The following is an 18,643-nucleotide window of genomic DNA, read 5'->3' on the forward strand; positions in this document are numbered from 1 at the left end:
TCCTTAAGATGAGGGGCTAGAAAAAAAAAATCTACAAATTCAGTCGGACACAGTACAAAAGAATATATGTAACTTAGGCTCTGTCAAGAGGAAAAAAGTTAACCTTGAACAACAGCCTAGGTAGAAATACCAGTCCAACTTTCTACTTCCAAATTGCATTGGAAATTCCCAAACCAAAAACATAACGTATAAGCATTTAACCAGAAAAATGAAATCTCACTTTCACTGTCCAAAATGGTAGCCATTAGCCATATGTGCCTATTTAATTTAAGTTAAAATGAAAGAAAATATCAGAGTCCTAGTGGCTCACACCTGTGCAATCCTAGCTGCTCAGGTTGAAACTGGAGGATTGTGGTTCTAAGTCTGGACAGAAGAGTTTACAAGGCAGCATCTGGGCTGGAGGCATGGCCTAAATGATCACATGCCAGCTATGAGCAAGAAGGGTGAGCGATGAGACCCAGAATTCAAGCTCAGCACCAAATGTAAGTTCTTCAGTTACAGTAACAAGGTTGTCAGTGTTCAGTAACCATGTATGGCTGCTGATACTGTATTGGGCAGTGCAGAAAGTGCACCTTTCCATGACCTCCTACAGCTGTGTTGTAGACAGTCCTTCTGTAGTTCAGGTTGTAAACAGTCCCTGTTAAAGGTAAACTTTCAAAAATAAAGTCGATGACAAATCAATCTCTGAAGGTAAATCGGCGAACATGCAATAGAATAAAAATAGGCTTAATATTCCAAGAACATTAGAGGCTAGTATGGTTAAAACATTTAAAGAAATAAGCTTAAGCTGGGTGCAGTGGCTCAGGAGGCTGAGATCTGAGGATCGAAGTTCTAAGCCAGTCCAGGCCCCAAAGTCCTTGAGACTCTCATCTCCAATTAACAACTAGAAAACCAGTAGGGTGGTACCCTAGAGCTGAATAGCTCAGGGACAACACCCAGGCCCAGAGTTCAAGCCCCACGATGGATTAAAAAAATTACTGAACAAAGACCCAAGGAGCTAAGAAAATGTGAAAGGCAGTTGAAGGATAGAGTGGAAAAACCAACCAAGAATTCTGTGCCTATTTAAACTATTCAGAGCAAAAATGAACAAAAAGGTACTTCAGAGAGAGAAAGTCTCAACTAGTTTGTCACCAGTAAAACCACTACAGGAAGAATAAAGGACATTCTTTGAGGAAAATTAAATTGAAAGAAGGAAGAATTGCAAGAAATGATGCGTATTGTGGAACTGATGAATGTGAACAAATTTAAGCCACAAGTGTAGTAATCATCATCATCATCATCATCATTTTGGTGGGCTTTGAACAAGATATGCAGTCTACTAATGCTTTGAAACCAGTTGAGGCATGATTAGATTTTTAGTTGCTAAATGAGGCTAGAGATGCTAGTTCAGATGTAGTTAAGTGTTTGTATTAAAATAGACAAGATTCCTGACTTACCTGGAGATTTAAGGATCCTCTACTGTGGGATATTTTTCTGCTTGAAATCCCTTCAGATGACATGGCCTGGGGCTCAGCATGAGGTGGGGCAGGGAGAGAGTGGTGGTGATCAGGGGTGAAAAAGACAGGAATGGCCTCAAAGGCACCAATCCTGAGCTTCTTCCAGTAGGCACATGTGCTCCCAGATGTCAGGACCTGTCAGTGTGTATTCTGGCAGAAGTGTGCTCTGTAAAGAATTACCTTGAGGCAAATTGAAAGTGCAGAGATCTGACTTCAAGAATTTTTGTTGTTGTTGTTCAGAGTATCGTAATACCTGGTAATAGTTATGTGCAATAAGTCCTGGGCCTGGCTCAGGAACACCTGGGGTGACAGTTGCAGCACAGGTTACCTCCCTCCACGCACACTGGTGTTCTTATTTGGAAGGACTGTTTCACCAGTCTCACTCACTTCCATGTGTCCCCGGTGTGGGACTTGGTGCCCTCACCCTGCACCATCAGTGTCTGGTTCTCACCAGCACCTGCTGAGAGTGCCTTACTGTTCTGAGGTGTCTTTCGTAGTGTTCTTTCTGTAGGTAATGTTACCTGATGAAGGAAACAAAAGATGCCCCATTGTGAACTTTACCAGATGCATTGAGCGTGTTTTGTTAAACCTCCTAATTCCCAATTCATAAGAGTTGTTGAATGATCTTAGATATGTGCAAAAGGCATCCAGCAAGTCCCTTGACACTAGTGTTTTTTTTTTTAATTTGCTTTCTGATGACTTCCTTTTTTCAACTTAGCATATATTAGTTGTACATGGATGGGGGTTCAATGTGACATTTAAACAAATGCACACAATGATCCCTATCAAGCTTACCTGCCCAGTCACTTCCTTACCCCAGCGGTTCCATTGTTGCATTTTTACACTTGCAGATAAACTACTTCAACATATTCTCCTTTTTGGTTACCCCTCCAGCCCTTTGCTGCTACCCACACCCTCAACAGAGCCTGTTTTACTTTCATGACATGAATTTTTGTTTTGGTATATATTAACAGAACCAAGGGTTTTGTTTTCTCTATGGCATTTCAGAAGTGCCTGTATTTTGATCAGAGTAACTCCCAACCTGCATTTGATCTACAGCTTTCATTGAGCCACTACCACCCAGCTGTACAGAAACTTAATTTTACAAAATCCCATCTGTTCCTGTTTTTATTTTCTGAGCAGTGCTTTTCTTTGATAAATTTATAGTTACAGGTCATTCTTTAATACTTTTGGAGTTGATGGTTGTACAAAGGAAAAGGTCAGTCTCCTATATTATCAACTATCACCTCATATTCGTTATAATGGCTACCTTTTTTTTTCTTTTGCCTGTCCTAGGGATTGAATTCAGGGACTGGGCACTGTCCCTGAGCTGCTTTGTGCCCAAGGCTAGAGCACTACAACTTGAACCACAGTGCCGTGTCTGGCTTTTTTGAGTAGTTTACTGGAGGCAAAACTCTCATAGGGACTTTTCTGCTTGGGCTGACATCAAACTACCCTATTCAGATCTCAGCCTCTGAATAGCTAGGATTATAGGCATGAGCCACTGGCACTTGGCTAAAATGGTTACTTAAAAAAACGGCAAAAAAGAGTTGGTGAAGATGTTAGGAAATTGGAATCTTTGTCAACTGTTGGAGGAGTACAATATGATGTATAGAATGGTTCCTGAAATTTTTCTTTAAAAATCTTAAGATTTTTGAGCCCAAGCCCAGGACTGGCAAAAAAAAAAAAAAAGAATTTCTCAGGTTTATCTGTGTAGGCTGTGTCTCAGATCTTGGCCTCTATAGCTAGGATTTAGGCCTAAGCTGTTGGCACTTGGGTTCTAACAACATTACACAGTGTAGTATAGAAGCAGATACCACCCAGTGTCCATCTTTGGCTCCCAAGCTGGATGGAGGGAGCAATAGGCAGTTATTTAATTGGTTTATAGTTTCAGTTCTGTGGGATGGAAACATTCTAGAGATTTTTTTCACACAATGGTTTGAACTTGCCTAACACTCTAACATTACATTTAAAAATGATTGAGAAATCAAATTTTGTAATGTATACCTCTACAATTTAAAAAACAACTAAGATCAGTTGCTAGGTATAAAACTATATAATAAGTAGAAGTAACTAACAGAGATGCATAGAACAATTATGGAGATGAACCTAAAATTGGCAAAAGATGTAAAAGAAAGATTAAATACCAGGCTGGGAGTTTGGCCTAGTGGTAGAGTGCTTGCCTAGCATGCTCGAAGACCCAGGTTCGACTCCTCAGTACCACATACATTAAAAAAAAAAAAAAAAAAGGTGGAAGTGGTGCTGAGGCTCAGGTGGTAGAGCTCTAGCCTTGAGAAAGTCCAAGTGCTCAGACCCTGAGCTCAAGCCCAAGACTGGTACCAAAAAAACAAAAAAGAAAAAAAAAGGTCAAATACCTGGAGAGATGAACATATTTGTGTTCAGTGAGTAAAGATGTCAGTTTTCTGCCAGATTACTTACAGACTTGATCAGCTTTCATCGGAATCCCCATGGTGTGTGTAATGACAAATTTATTCTAAATTTTTAAGTGAAATGGGTCAAGAATAATTAAGGGGCTCAGAGACTGGTGGCTCCTGCCTGTAATCCTGGCTACTCAGGAGGCTGAGATCTGAGGCTCATGATTTGAAGCCAACCCAGACAGGAAAGTCTCGGAAGCTTTTATTTCCAGTTAGCTACCAAAAAAAAACCCAAACCAAAACAAAAAGCCAGAAATGGAGCTATGGCTCAACTTTGGGCAAAGAGGCTCAAGGACAACAGCCAAGCCCTTAGTCTAAGCCCAGGGATCAGCACCTCCCCCCCCCCAAAAAAAAAGAGTAATGAAGGGGAATTGTCAGAGAAAGATGCCTGTACAACTAACCTGCATGGCTTAGAAGTTGTAGCATCTAAATCACCATGTTCTTTACAGGACAGAAACAGAATTTGCCTACTAGTATTGGCTAAATGATCTTGAGACAGTTGACTAACCATATGGGATAAAACTGAAGTCATTCCTCATATTTATTCAGAAAATTAGTGGTAAACAGATTCCCACTTAAATTTGAAAGGTCAAAACTACAACATTCAATGTGGGAGAGTATCTTTATTTTTTATTTTTATTATTATTATTTTTATTGCCAGTCCTGGGCTTGAGCTTAGGGCCTGAGCACTGTTCTTGGACTTTCTACGTATGTAGTACTGAGGAATTGAACTTGGATCTTCATGCATGCTAGGCAAGCACTCTACCACTAGGCCAAATTCTTGGCCTGAGAATATCCTTGTAACTGTAGTGGAAATTCTTTTTTAAGATTAAAAAGGGCACAAGATATGAAAGGAAAAGCTACTAATTGGGAACGTTCAATACTTAATGACTGTTTATCAAAAACATAGTGCAGAAGCAAACCTCAAAAAGGAATTGTTGCTACGATATAACTTACTTACCTTCTTACCTTCCTTCCTTCCTTCCTTCCTTCCTTCCTTCCTTCCTTCCTTCCTTCCTTCCTTCCTTCCTTCCTTCCTTTCCTTCCTTCCTTCCTTCCTTCCCTTCCTTCCCTCCCTCCCTCCCTCCCTCCCTCCCTCCCTCCCTCCCTCCCTCCCTCCCTCTCTCTCTCTCTCTCTCTCTCTCTCTCTCTCTCTCTCTCTCTCTCTCTCTCTCTCTTTCGCCAGTCCAGGGCTTGACCTCAGGGCCTGAGCACTGTCCTTGTGTTTTCTCAAGGCTAGAGCTCTACCACTTGAACCACAGCACAACTTCTGGCTTTTTCTATGTATGTAGTACCTAGGAATCAAACCCTGGTCTTTGTGCATGCTAAGCAAGCACTCTACCACTAGGCCAAACTCTGATCATGTAGGAGCCTCCAGGGACCAAAGGAAGCAGCATCTGGGGAAAGGATGGGGACAAGGAGGGGAGCCTAAATCAGGAAAGATGTGAATGAAACTTTGTTGGTGCTTTTTTTGTTTTTTTGTTTTTGCCAGTCCTGGGCTTGAGCTCAGGGCCTGAGCACTGTCCTTGGACTTTCTCAAGGCTAGAGCTCTACCACTTGAGCCTCAGCACCACTTCCGGCTTTTTCTATATATGTGGTACCAAGGAATCGAACCCGGGTCTTCATGCATGCTAGGCAAGCACTTTAACCACTAGGCCAAACTCCCAGCCTTTGTTGGTGCTTTTAAATCTTTTTTTTTTTTTTTTTTTTTTTTTTTGCCAGTCCTGGCAAAAACCTCAGGGTCTGAGTACTGACCTTGGGCTTTCTCAAGGCTAGAACTCTACTACTTGAGCCACAGCACCACTTCTGGCTTTTTCATATATGTGTAGTACTGAGGAATTGAACCCTAGTCTTGGTACATGCTAGGCAAGCACTCTACCACTAGGCCAAACTGCCAGCCTCTCACGGGCTTTTGTGCCCAGGGTGGCTTTGAACCATGGTCCTTAGATCTCAGCCTCTTGAATAGCTAGGATTACAGGCTTGAGCCACTGACACCCAGCTAGAAATGTTTTGAGTTAGGCAAATTATGTTAGAGCATTGAAAATGCTGAAAGAAGGTGGGTGCTGGTGGCTCACCTAAGCCTTCTAAACTATATCAAAGTTCATTCCATATCAGAACCAATCCTTGAGATTTTCACAGAAATCACCTATTTATATGTCTAGCCAACTTAATTGAATGTATAACTTTAAAAAATTCAGGTGCTGTCTTTTTTTGTTCTAGTCCTACATTTAGTTAATAATATAGTTCTTAATTTATTATGTATTCCTGTTGTTTTTTATTCCCTCCTCACATGTCAGCTTCTGCTTAATATACTGTAATTACTTGAAATTGACCTTAATGTGTTGATTTTACTTTTATAACCTTAACTTTTTGAGAATTGAAATTGAATTCAATCTTAGATCTTGACTTAAGAAGTGTTTTCAAGAGCATCACATCATGCTGCTAAGAATATTAAGGGATACAAAAGCAATTACTTCAATAGGTATGTGGCTATTTTAGTGCCTCTTATAAAATGTACATTTGAAACTTGTGATTTTTGTGGCTGTTATTTGTTAGGATAGAGCTAAAGTAGTTTTTTTTTGTTTTGTTTTGTTTGTTTTTTTGCCAGTCCTGGGGCTTGAACTTAGGGCCTAAGCACTGTCCTTGGGCTTCCTCAAGGTTCTCTCAAAGCTAGCACTGTACCACTTGAGCCACAGCTCCACTTCTGGCTTTTTCTGTGTATGTGCTACTGAGGAATCAAACCCGGGGTTTTATGCATGGTAGGCAAGCACTCTACCACTAGGCCATGTTCCTAGCGGGCTATCTCATATAGATTGCCTATGTCAGTGACTAGGGAATCGTAGGAATAGCAATAAATTGGGACATTACAGAGATCATAGTTGTACTCTTTAATTATAAAGATAAATTAAGATATTGTTTTCCCCCTACTCCTGGTACTTGAACCTGGGACCTGAGCACTATCCCTGAACTTTTTTTGCTCAATGCTAACACTTTACCACTTGATCCACAGCCCTGCTTCTGGATATTTTGGCTGGGGGAGTAGGGGGTGCAGGGTTAACTGAAGATAAGAATCTTAACAAACTTTTCTGCCCAGGCTGGCTTTGAAGCTTCATCCTCAGATCATAGCCTCCTGAGTAGCTAGGATTACAGGCATGAGGCACCAGTGCCCAGCAGGATGTTCTTTTTAATTTCCTTTGGTTTTCTCCTACTTGAAATAAAAAAAAAAAACATTGATGTGATATTGTTAGGCAAATGCAATTTTGAAAATTCTGTTCAGACAACAATTTTGTTATAAGAACTGCTTCTGGAATGGCAAAGATGAATACAACATGGCTTTTCCTGTCAGGAGTCCTAATCTAACAGAGATAGGAAAATAGGCAATAGTGTAATATGGCAAGTGCAACAAGCAGTGAGAGCCTGGGAAGACATCTCTGCTCTGTTGAGCAGAGAGTATTCATAGAGGAAGGTGACACTTGCAAGCTGGTTTGAGGTGGGAAGAGAACATTTACAGTAAGACAGATTAGAACAGGCATGTAGCAAGCTTCAGAGTGCTAAAGTGGTGTTGTGTATGGGGCAACTGAGTAGCTTATCCTTTGCATTTGTGAGAGGTGAGGGAGAAGAGCCTGATAGGCGTGTGCTCATATGGGATGTGATGGTGCCTCTTTCGAGCTTATTCTCTCAGCCTGAGAAAGATCGAAAGTGGAAGAGATACTGGGCGGCCAGAGGGGAAAAATTCATGACACGCCATAACTTCTTGTTGAGTAGAAGTAGACAGCAATTAGGGGAGAAGTTTAGGACTTCTTGGTTCAGTTTTGTGTGATTGGCAGGAAACTGTGTCATAGCTAGACTTTTCCAGAATCTCATGGTGACTGAGGGCACTATGGAACCAAAATAAGTTTCTGAAGCTAGTGATATTATCCAGTCATTATTACAAACAAATATCAATTAACTTTATCTATTTGGTCTTCCAGGCAAACAGATTTTTGTTTATTTTGTGTAAAATTACTCCAGCAAACAGCATAAAAGCACTAAGTAGTGGCACATACCTGAAATCCCATCACCTGGAAGGTTGAGGCAGAAGGATCCTGCATTGAAGGCCAGTCAAGACTACAAAGAAAGACCGTGTTTCAAAACAAAAACAAAAGTAAATCAAATAGAGATGTGGTATTGATTATGTGGTATTGATGAGGCCTATGGAGGCCAACAGGCTACACTTAACAGGTACACTGGCATGTGTGTATTAGAGATACATTAAAATGAACTAGTTAAACTTTTTTGCAGTAAATATTCTACCAAAATATCAGACAGCATTGTTACTGAAAGAAATTTGGGGACAACATAATCTAGATATAAAGAGCAGCCTTTGAATTGGATCTTTTTTTTGGGGGGGTGGCAATCATAGGGGCTTGAACTCTCTGGCCTAGGCACTGTCCTACGGCTACTGCCCTTCCCCTGGGCCTGGGTGCTGTCCCTCAGCTCTTCAGCTCAAGGCTACTGCCCTACTCCTGAACCACAGTCCCACTTCCTGTCTTCTAGTGATTAATTGGAGATAAGAATCTCTTGGCTTTGTATTACCGGCTGGCTTTGAACCTTGATCCTCAGATTTCAGCCTCCAGAGTAGCTAGGATTACAGGCGTTAGCCACTGCCCGCCTAGCTTTGAATTGGATCTTTAAGGGAGTTGGGGGACATAGTTCAGTGGACAGAATGCTCTAAGTTTGCTCTTGAACATCCTCTTCCCTCCCCCGGCCCCCAAATATGGATAGGGGCTTTAGAAGTAAATGTTCTATGTAACTTATTTATTTTTGTGCATATTTACCATTCAGTCTTTTTTTTTTCCCAGTCCTGGGGCTTGAACTCAGGGCCTGAGCATTGTCCTTGGACTTATTTCTCAAGGCTAGGCTCTACCACTTGAGCCACAGTACCACTCTGGCTTCTCTGTGTATGTGGTACTGAGGAATCGAACCCTGGTCTTCATACATGCTAGGCAAGCACTCTGCCACTAGGCCTAACCCCCGGCCCCTACTATTCAATCCTGCATTGAATAATTTTAGGATTTGGTGCTTCTACCTTCCACACCAGTGTGCTGGTGCACCAACTTTACTTTTGTACCTTTGTACTTTATCATTGAGAATCATAAGTCTGATGCTGACTGCTTTTGTATATGTGTGTATATCTATGTTGTATATCTGCCAATGTAGCCCAGACCCTTAATATAAGTGTTCTGTTGTCTATTTATTTGGGAATAGTGTGACATTTAAGAATGTGACTTAGGGGCCGGGAGTTTGGCCTAGTGGTTAAAGTGCTTGCCTAGCATGCATGAAGACCCAGGTTTGATTCCTCGGTACCACATATAGAAAAAAGCCGGAAATGGTGCTGAGGCTCAAGTGGTAGAGCTCTAGCCTTGAGAAAGTCCACGGACAGTGCTCAGGCCCTGAGCTCAAGCCCAGGACTGGCAAAAAAAAAAAAAAAAAAAAAAAAAAAAAGAATGTGACTTAGGGGGCCGGGAGTTTGGCCTAGTGGTAGAGTGCTTGCCTAGCATGCACGAATACCCAGGTTCAATTCCTCGGTACCACATACATAGCAAAAAGCCAGAAGTGGTGCTGTGGCTCAAGTGGTAGAGGTCTAGCCTTGAGAAAGTCCAAGGATAGTGCTCAGGCCCTTAGCCCAAGCCCAAGACTGGCAAAAAAAAAAAAAAAAGAATGTGACTTAGTTGAGTTGCTGGTATCTTAGTCTTTTAGTATTTTACCAGTCATACTTTAACATCTTGCTAGGAAATGATCTGGAAGTATCAGAAGAAAGAGTTCATGCAAAAGGTAGAGAGAGATATCCAGAAGGGAAGTTAGCATTAATTTGATAATTGGATATCATAATAAAAGCAAGGGAGAAACCACAGAAATGAAGGAGCTATCAGTGTCACTGGGACTGCTGCAGGCTTCTTTCTACAAGACTCAGTTATGTTGATTAGAATGAGATCTGACTTGTGTATGATCTTGACATCAAATTATTTTGTAGGTCTTTATCTTTGTAAGAGTTAATTCTTTATTTCCTTATTTTCTGTTTTGACACAGAAATCCCCTGCAAAGAAGCTGAGCCATGCAATTAGTAAATCTTTGGGGTGTGTACCCTCCAGAGAACCCCCACATCCTGTTTTTCCTGAGCAACCAGAGAAACCACTTGATCTTGCACATATAGTGTAAGTATATGCCTGGATGTGGACGAGACTGGGAATGGGGATCTTGCAAAATTCCTTTGGATCAAAACTTAGTATCATCTAACATGAATGAACTTTCTGGATGTTGTTTTTCTACTGGGGAACCCAGACTTTATAAATATCTACACAGAAAACTAGCTCCTACTTTCTGAAGCCTAACTAGTATAACCGTCTTCAGTAGCATAAATGTACTGAAGACTAATTTTTTAGCTGTTTTGGGGTTGGCTGGGTTGCCTTTTGTGGTTTATGCTTCCTACAAATAAAACTAGTAATTTTTGTGTCTCTCTGTTTCTGTCTCTTTCTCTGTCTCACTCTCATTCTAAATAAAGCAAAACTAGAGGGAACAAAAACAAAAAACAGACACATACCAAAAGGTAAGGAGGAAGAGAAGCAGTCAATAAATGAAAGATAGGCTTTAGTCTCTAACTGTTTCTTCACTGTGAATTAAGTGATGATAATAAGCTTATTCTTCTAGATAAATGTTGGGAGCCAGAGTGGAATCAAACTGTACCTTGGTTTGCATCAGACAATGGCTTTATTGTCTTATTGTTTTCTGGCCTTATTCTGTTTAAATGACCTGAGATTTACCATATGAATGTAACACCTGGAAGTTTCTGGGGTCTCAAGGAGGGAAGAGGCTGGAGTGGAAAATAAACGCGGCAGTCTCGGCAGTCTTTTCCTGGACTGCAGACATCCCGGACCCGGTGTGTCTGTCTCTCTTCTATTTCTTCCTAGTCCTTGCCCCCTATTTCAGGAACCCCAATCTGCGAACCCTGGTTTGCTGCTGGCTGGCCCCGGCAGATAAAGCTGGCAAATTTGGGATTATTAGTCTTTAACAGGTGTGTGGAAGCTTTTTATTTAGTTCACTTTCTTTTCCCTGCCTAATGCAACATAGTTTGATGACATGAGGTATTTTAATATTTTCTTTCTTTTCTTTCTAATTCAAAAACACTTCTCCCCCTTGGTCTGAGACTAAGTCTCAGACCTTTTTGCTCTACCAAGTAAGCCATCCCTTCAACCCTTCAAAAGCACTTTTATCTTTATTAAAAATCATATATGCATGGTAACTACATATTCTGTAATTCAGAAAAACTTATAATAAATGCAGCACATATTGCTATACTTATATTTGTGTCTGGGTTTTAGATCCAATCATTGCCTCCATAATGCTAAGTTATTATGAGATTAATGTTATTTCTTATCAGTTTTAGACATTGAATGTACTAGACCAAATTCTTTTTTTTTCATCTTTTCCTCTTCATTTCTTTTTTTTCTTCATATATTTTTTATTGTAATTAATAGAAGGGTTACATGATATTTGCCAGATAGATGGTGCATTAATTCCCATACATTGATATCCTTTCACATTAGACCAAATTCATTTTTAACTCATATGTATCAACCCATTCCAAGTTTTTTTGTTTTATTTTGTTTTGTTTGCCAATCCTGGGGCTCGAACTCAGGGCCTGGGCACTGTCCTTGGGCTTTTTCAAAGTTAGTTCTTTACCATTTGAGCCTTAGCACAACATCCAGCCTTTTCTGTGTATAGTACCTAGGAATTGAACCCAGAGCTTCATGTGTGCTAGGTGAACACTCTACCACTAGGCCACACTCCTGGCTTCTATTCCAGGTTTTTTTGTTTTGTGGGTCATGGGGCTTGAACTCTTGGCCTGGGTACCGTCTATGAGCTCTTCAGCTCAAGTCTATTGCCCTGCCCCTGGGCTTGGACATTTTTCCCTGAGCTCTTCAGCTCAAGGCTACCACCCTACACCTAGAGTCACAGCCCCATTTCCTATTTTCTAGTGATTAATTGGAGATAAGAGTCTTACATTCTTTAGTATCCTGGCTAGCTTTGAACTGCTTCCTGAGTAGCTAGGATTACAGGCATGAGCCACTGCATAGGCTAAAAAAGAGACTTTTTATGTTGGAGATTCATTTATTTATTTATGAAATTTAAAGATCAAATCATAGAGAATTGACAGCTTTATAATATTAAATTTTCCATTCCACAAATATGTCATATCTTTCCATTTACCTAACTAACCTTTTATGCCTTTGAGTAAAATTTTTGTTTTTGTTTTTTGCCAGTCCTGGGGACTGAATTCAGGGCCTGAGCACTGTCCTTGGGCTTTGTCAAGTCTAGAGCTCTACCACTTGAGCCATAGCACCGCTTCCAACTTTTCTATGTATGTAGTACCAAGGAATTGAACCTGGGTCTTCATGCATGCTAGGCAAGCATTCTTATCACTAGGCTAAACTCCCAGCCCCTTGAGTAAAGTTTTATTGTTTGACTTAGAAAGTTTTTGTTGTTGTTGTTGTTGGATCAATTCTTTTGTGTTTGGAACAGTTTCTCACTATGAAGTCAAAGCTTGCCTCAAACTTGAGGTTAAGTTAATATTTATTTGAATAGCTGATTGGTTGAATCACAGAAGATAATAAGGTAGAAAATTAAATTAAAAAAAAAAACATCAAGTTGGCATGGTGGCTCATGCCTGTAATCCTAGCTACTCGGGAGGCTGAGATCTGAGGATTGATGTTCAAAGCCAGCCCAGGCACAAAGAACCCAAGACTCCTATCTCCAATAATCACTAGAAAAGGGGAAAAGGGGCTGTGGCTCAAGGTAGGGCCTGTAGCCTTGAGCAAAGAGCTCAGGGACAATGCCCAGGCCCAGGGATAGGGTGGTAGCCTTGAGCTGAAGAGCTCAGGTACAGCACCCAGGCCCAGAGTTCAAGCCCCATGTACCCCACACACAAAAAAATTACCAGACTTCAGTTTACCTTTCTTAGAAATGGTGTTAATAAAGTGTGGACTGCCTCAAGATGCTGTTTAAAGGTAATATACATAAAAATGTTTCTAAGAAACTCACATGTCATATCATACATAACTTCTAAAAGTTTTAAGGTCTTTTCCTCAAAATAAGATAATTCACATCATGAAAATGTAAGTTCTACAAAGGCTGGAACTTTGGCTGCTCATCCATAGAATTTCAAGTACTGCGCCTAGCTCCTAGAGCATGATAGGCACTTAAAATATGTTGAATGGACGAATGAATGATACTTTAGATAATAACTTCTACACTTATTTTTATGTGTGTTTTCCTCTCCTTTTATGTAATTTTTGTCTCTGTACTTCCCTAAAGCCTCCACTAGATGTCAGGCATAATTCCTTAGGTTCTTTCTGCTGGAGTTGACACTATTGTACAAACACAATCTCAAACCTTGTGTTCAGAATAAAACCAATTCACGTTTTAGCACTTTAGCAAGCTTTCTTCTAAGTTTCTGAGAGAAAGTAGTTGCTTCTTTTGTTCAAAACATTTTTATACATCTTTTAGCTCTTAATGTCTCTGTTAGACTTTTTTTGCTCTTATAATTTAAACTGTTCATTATTTCTTGGGGTTTAATTCTCCAATCACATAGTCCATAAGCCTGATTTCTTTGATTTGCTTTATATTTGTTTGTGGTTATTTGTGAGAGAAAACAGAACTTGCTGGTGTTAGCTCCGTTGTCTGTATTCTTAAGTTCTAGCAAGAAAACACAGGACCTGGCCCTCAAGGCATCCTTGAGATTTATCTAGTCTCTTTACAGGATTTGACTGTTTGAGTGTCAGTTTATCATGTGTTCTTTTTTTTCCCCTCCCCAAATACTTTTTGTTTGTTAGTTGGTTGGTTGGTCTTGGGGCATAAACTCTTGGAGGAGCTCTTCAGCTCAAGGCTACCACCCTACTCCCTTGAGCCACAGCCCCACTTCCAGTTTTCTAGTGGTTAATTGCAGATAAGAATCTCAGGACTTTAGTGCCCTGGCTGGTTTTGAATGGTGATCTTCAGATCTCAGCTTCCGGATTAGGAAGGATTACAAGTGTGAGCTGCCGTGCCATGCCAGGCCTGACTTCCCAAAAACACTTCTGTATATTTATTTTAAAGTGTATATTTAGGGAAATGGCTGAGAAAATCTATAAAAATATTTATATGGCTCCTTTAAAGATCTCACTTTACCATAAAAAATATACTCCAAAGAACTGAAGAGCTCATTGCCCAGAGTTCAAGACCCACAATCAGAAAAAAATGCAAATTCTTGCATTCCTTTTTCTGAATGCTCATCGTCTTTGATGTCCTAGTCCACCCAAGGGGAAAAGGTTCCTTGGTATCTTCTGCTGGATATCTCCGGCTTGTTTGTTGCCTAGAACTGATCTTCCTCTTTGTGAAATAACTTTGTTGTTTGTTTTGTGCTTTTATGTGCATATAAATACATGATTCAAACAGCTATGCCAGTGTTCTCCATACTCTGCAGCAAAACAGACTTAACCAAGACAATTGAAAAATGCTATTGTTTAAATTCTAAAAATATAGTTAAAGCATTTCTTTAGTGTTGTTCTTAGTCCCTCTTAACTGCTCTACTTAATACTTAGGGTCTGTATACATTACTTTAATCTGAAGAATATGTTGTCTCTCCCCCTCCCCCCTGTACTAATGTAAAAAAAATATTTTAGAATTTTAAAAATAGGCTTTAAACACTAGAGCTTTTGGTGCTTGGGAACTCATGTAATAAAATAAATCTGCCTATCTTGGTCTTATTTGCCATGACTTAAAGTGGATCAGGAGACATCTTCAGAGTGGGAATCATGTAAGACCATTTGTAATACAGGTCTGACTTTTTTTGCATGTAGCTTAGTTATTGAAGCTTTTTCTTTATGTGTGACTCTTTTTTGTTGTTGTTGTTGTTGGTTGTGGGGCTTGAACTCTGGGCCTGGATGCTCTTTAGCTCAAGGTCTACTGCCCTACCCCTTGAGCCACAGCGCCACTTCTGGTTTTCTGGTGGTTAATTGGAGATAAGAGTCTCACAGACTTTAGTTTCTGGACTGGCTTTGAATCTTGATCTTCAGATCTCAGCCTCCTGAATAGCTAGTAGCCAGCATTACAGGTGTGTGTGACATTTGCTTTGAAATACCGGAAGAGTTTGAAGTTAGAAATGGCGTTTGTGGCTGTCTGTGCATTGTTCTGAACCAGAACATTTACCTGATGTTTGCAACTTTGTTTTAAAGCCATGTTTGTTCATTTCAAAGAGTTATTGGATTTATTGTATTCCCAAACAAATCGTCAGATTCAGCAAAATTTACAATGCCGCCAGGCTTCTGTATTTGTGTGTTACACCAGGGCTTTTGGCTGGTGTAGGTGGAGTCTCTGCTGAGGACACACTGGTCTTTTCTTAGTGTGCTAGGTGGATCTGATGTACTGATCACTTCAGAGAGGAGCTGAGTCTTGAGTCTGAACCTATTAGGAAGGTTATAATTTTAGCTGTTTCTGATGGATAATACTGTATTTTTATTCTTAGTGTTTTTTCATAATTCTCTGCTGTTAACTCTGTGTCATATTTTCTTGTAGCAATTTTGCAGATGATATCCTGGGTGACATAATCTGCTCACCAATGATCAACCCATCAGACACCTGAAATCCCAAGCCGGTATCATTTGCCTTCTGGGGAAAGAACAGATAATTTTTTAATTGTTCTGCTCATACAGCAGATAGTGTGATACTTAGGTTACTACTTCTGCCTTCACTTTGCTAGGACAATGTGGGAGATAGATCATCCGAGGAATATGGTATCCCTTAATGCCATCAGATACAGTAGGTCTGCACTGGGTGTTGACCATTTCAGGATGGAGGACCCTAAATTATTCATTTCTAAGCTTGGCAGTACTACTACTAGCATTGGAAGTGTCCCTGTCCAGAAGTGAAAGAGCACAGAGAGGATCATACTTCATCTACAATAATCTGAGAAATAGGATAGGATTTTGCCCAATTATATGTATATGTTGATGTGGGAGAAACACGCATGTACCTGAAAATAGATATGTAATATGTATGTAGGGGGTGTATGTGTGTGAGCATGTGTGCAGCAGAGAGGAATGGTTATGTGAGCAGCAGTTACAGTGATTGACTTGTGTGCAGTAAGGAGATCCTGCATTATTTAATACAACAACACTTGGCTTAATCCTAGGAGGGTAATTGTTTACAAGTTGCTGTAACTCTGCTCTTCTGAGTTCTACCCTGCCCTTGGAATCTTCTCATCCTGTCTGCCACTGCACTACCACAGAGCACTTTGCTTTTAAATTCTAAATCTCATGTGGCCCTAAATCCTCATCCCTTTGTTGTTTTTATTTTTATTGTATAAAAAACATATACCAGAGGGCCGGGAGTTTGGCCTAGTGGTAGAGTGCTTGCCTAGCATGCACGAAGACCTGGGTTCAATTCCTTGGTACCACATACTTAAAAAAAGCCAGAAGTGGTGCTGAGGCTCAAGTGGTAGAGCTCTAGCCTTGAGAAAAATCCAAGGACAGTTCTCAGGCCCTCACCTAAGCCCAAGACTGGCAAAAAAAAAAAACCCAAAACATATACCAGGTTAGACATTGGTGGCTTATGTCTATAATCCTGGCTACTCAGGAGACTGAGATTTGAGAATCACAACTCAGTTGGCAAAGTCTGTGAAAATCTTTCTCCAAGAAACTAACCCCCCCCCAAAAAAAAAAAAAGAAAAGAAAAAAAGCCACAAGTGGAGATGTGGCTCAAATGGTCGAGAGCCACCTTGAGAACCACCTTGAGCAAAAGAAGCTCAGAGACAGAACCTAGGCATACACACACACACACACACACACACACACACACACACACACTCTCACACACCAGATGCAGTGGCTCATGCCAGTAATCTTAGCTATTTAAGAGGCTGAGGTCTGAGGATTGCAGCTCAAAGCCAGCCTGGGCAGGAAAGTCTGTAAGGTTCTATCTCTACTTAATCACCAGAAATTAGAAGTGAAGATGTGGCTCAAGTAGGAATTGTTTGTGTATGTGTATGTGTGTAATATAATTTAATAATATAATTATATATAATATATAAATATCAAAAATTATATTAATTGTCTTAGTGCATTAATATAATTACAATATAATTGTATGAATAATTGTACAATTACATATAAATAAATACGACATTTAGCCACATTTTAGCATGTCGTTCAAAAATGTTAGGTGTAATCACATTGTTGTGAAACAGATTTCCAGAATTTATTTCACAAATATAAAACTATTCTCATTTTAAAATATGCCCTTTCCTTACTTTCCATAACTACCATTCTTTCTATGAAGTTGCCTACTTTAGATAGCTCACAGAAATGGAACCATGTGCATTTGTTGTCTGTGTCTTGCCTGAGTCTAGTGTACAATGTTCTCCTCAACGTTTATCTATGTTACAGCACATAACAGGATTTGCTTTCTTTTTTTTCTTTTTTCTTCCAGTGTGGGGCTTGAAGGCAGCGCCTGGGCACTATCTCTTGGCTGCTTTTGCTCAAGGCTAGCACTCTACCACTTGAGCCACACACCACTTCTGGCTTTCTCTGTTTATGTGGTACTAAGGAATCAAACCAAGGACTTCGTGCCTATTAGGCAATCACTCTACCACTAAGCCACATTCCCAGTCTTCTTTCCTTCTTAAGATAGAATAATATATTCCATTGTATATATTCATTTTGGTTTTCCTTCTGTTAGTGAGCACTTGAGTTGTGTTGCTTCTCTCTTGACTGTTTGGAATAGTGTGCTATAAGAATGGGTGTGCAGATAATCTCTTTAAGACTCTGCTTGTAGTGGTTCATACCTATAATCCTAGCCCAGGATTGTAAAGGAAGGTGTTGAGTCAAGATCCCAGGTTCTGGGGGCCAGGAGATTGGCCGAGTATTACAGTGCTTGCCTAGCATGCACAAAGACCCAGGTTTCAGTCCTTGGTATCACATACATAGAGAAGGCAGAAGTGGTGCTGTGGCTCATGTGGTAGAGTACTAACTTTGAGGAACACCCAAGAGGTCCTGAGTTCAGTCCTCGGGACTGGCAAAAAAAAAAAAAACAACAAAAAACCTCAGGTTCTGGTCTAGCCTGGGCTACATAAACAAAATGTCTCAAAAATAAAACATCTTTTTCAATATGTAGTAGGTTTTTTTTTTTTTTTTTTTGGCCAGTCCTGGGCTTGAGCTCAGGGCCTGAGCACCACTTCCGGCTTTTTTCTTCTATGTATGTGGTACCAAGGAATCGAACCCGGGTCTTTATGCACGCTAAGCAAGCACTTTAACCACTAGGCCAAACTCCCGGCCCCAATATGTAGTAGTTTTTTAAAAATTGTTTTTGGTGATACAGAGATTTGAACATGGCCTTGTGCTCGGTAAGCAGGCCTCTACCACTTGAACCATGGCCTCAGTCTATTTCTATTTTCTGAGGAGTCTCCATACTGCTTTTTTCATAGAGGTTGTACCATTTTATCATCCTGTCAACAGCACACAAATGTTCCATTTACTCCACATCCTCCCCAGTACTTCCTTTATGTAGTCATGTCTTATTTTCATAGTAGCCATTAACATGGATGTGAAATCATATCTCATTATGACTTTGATTTGTCTTGACTTTTTTGTGATCGCTTTTATTGAAGTCTAATTTATGTACCATAAAATTTTCTCACTGTGA

The 18,643-nt window shown here is 40.2% G+C and overlaps 1 protein-coding gene across 1 annotated transcript in view; it reads left to right on the top strand.

Annotated features, from left to right (window-relative positions):
* The window catches only part of Dtnb (dystrobrevin beta), a 185,181-nt gene that overhangs the window by 83,583 nt on the left and 82,955 nt on the right, over positions 1–18,643 (top strand). The window contains 1 exon segment of the mRNA XM_090337586.1: positions 10,001–10,125. Within this exon segment, the coding sequence (XP_090193712.1) occupies positions 10,001–10,125 (125 nt within the window).

Source organism: Megascapheus bottae, chromosome 7 (assembly GCF_031878675.1).
Source record: "Megascapheus bottae isolate mThoBot1 chromosome 7, mThoBot2.hap1, whole genome shotgun sequence".
Taxonomy (NCBI): domain Eukaryota; kingdom Metazoa; phylum Chordata; class Mammalia; order Rodentia; family Geomyidae; genus Megascapheus; species Megascapheus bottae.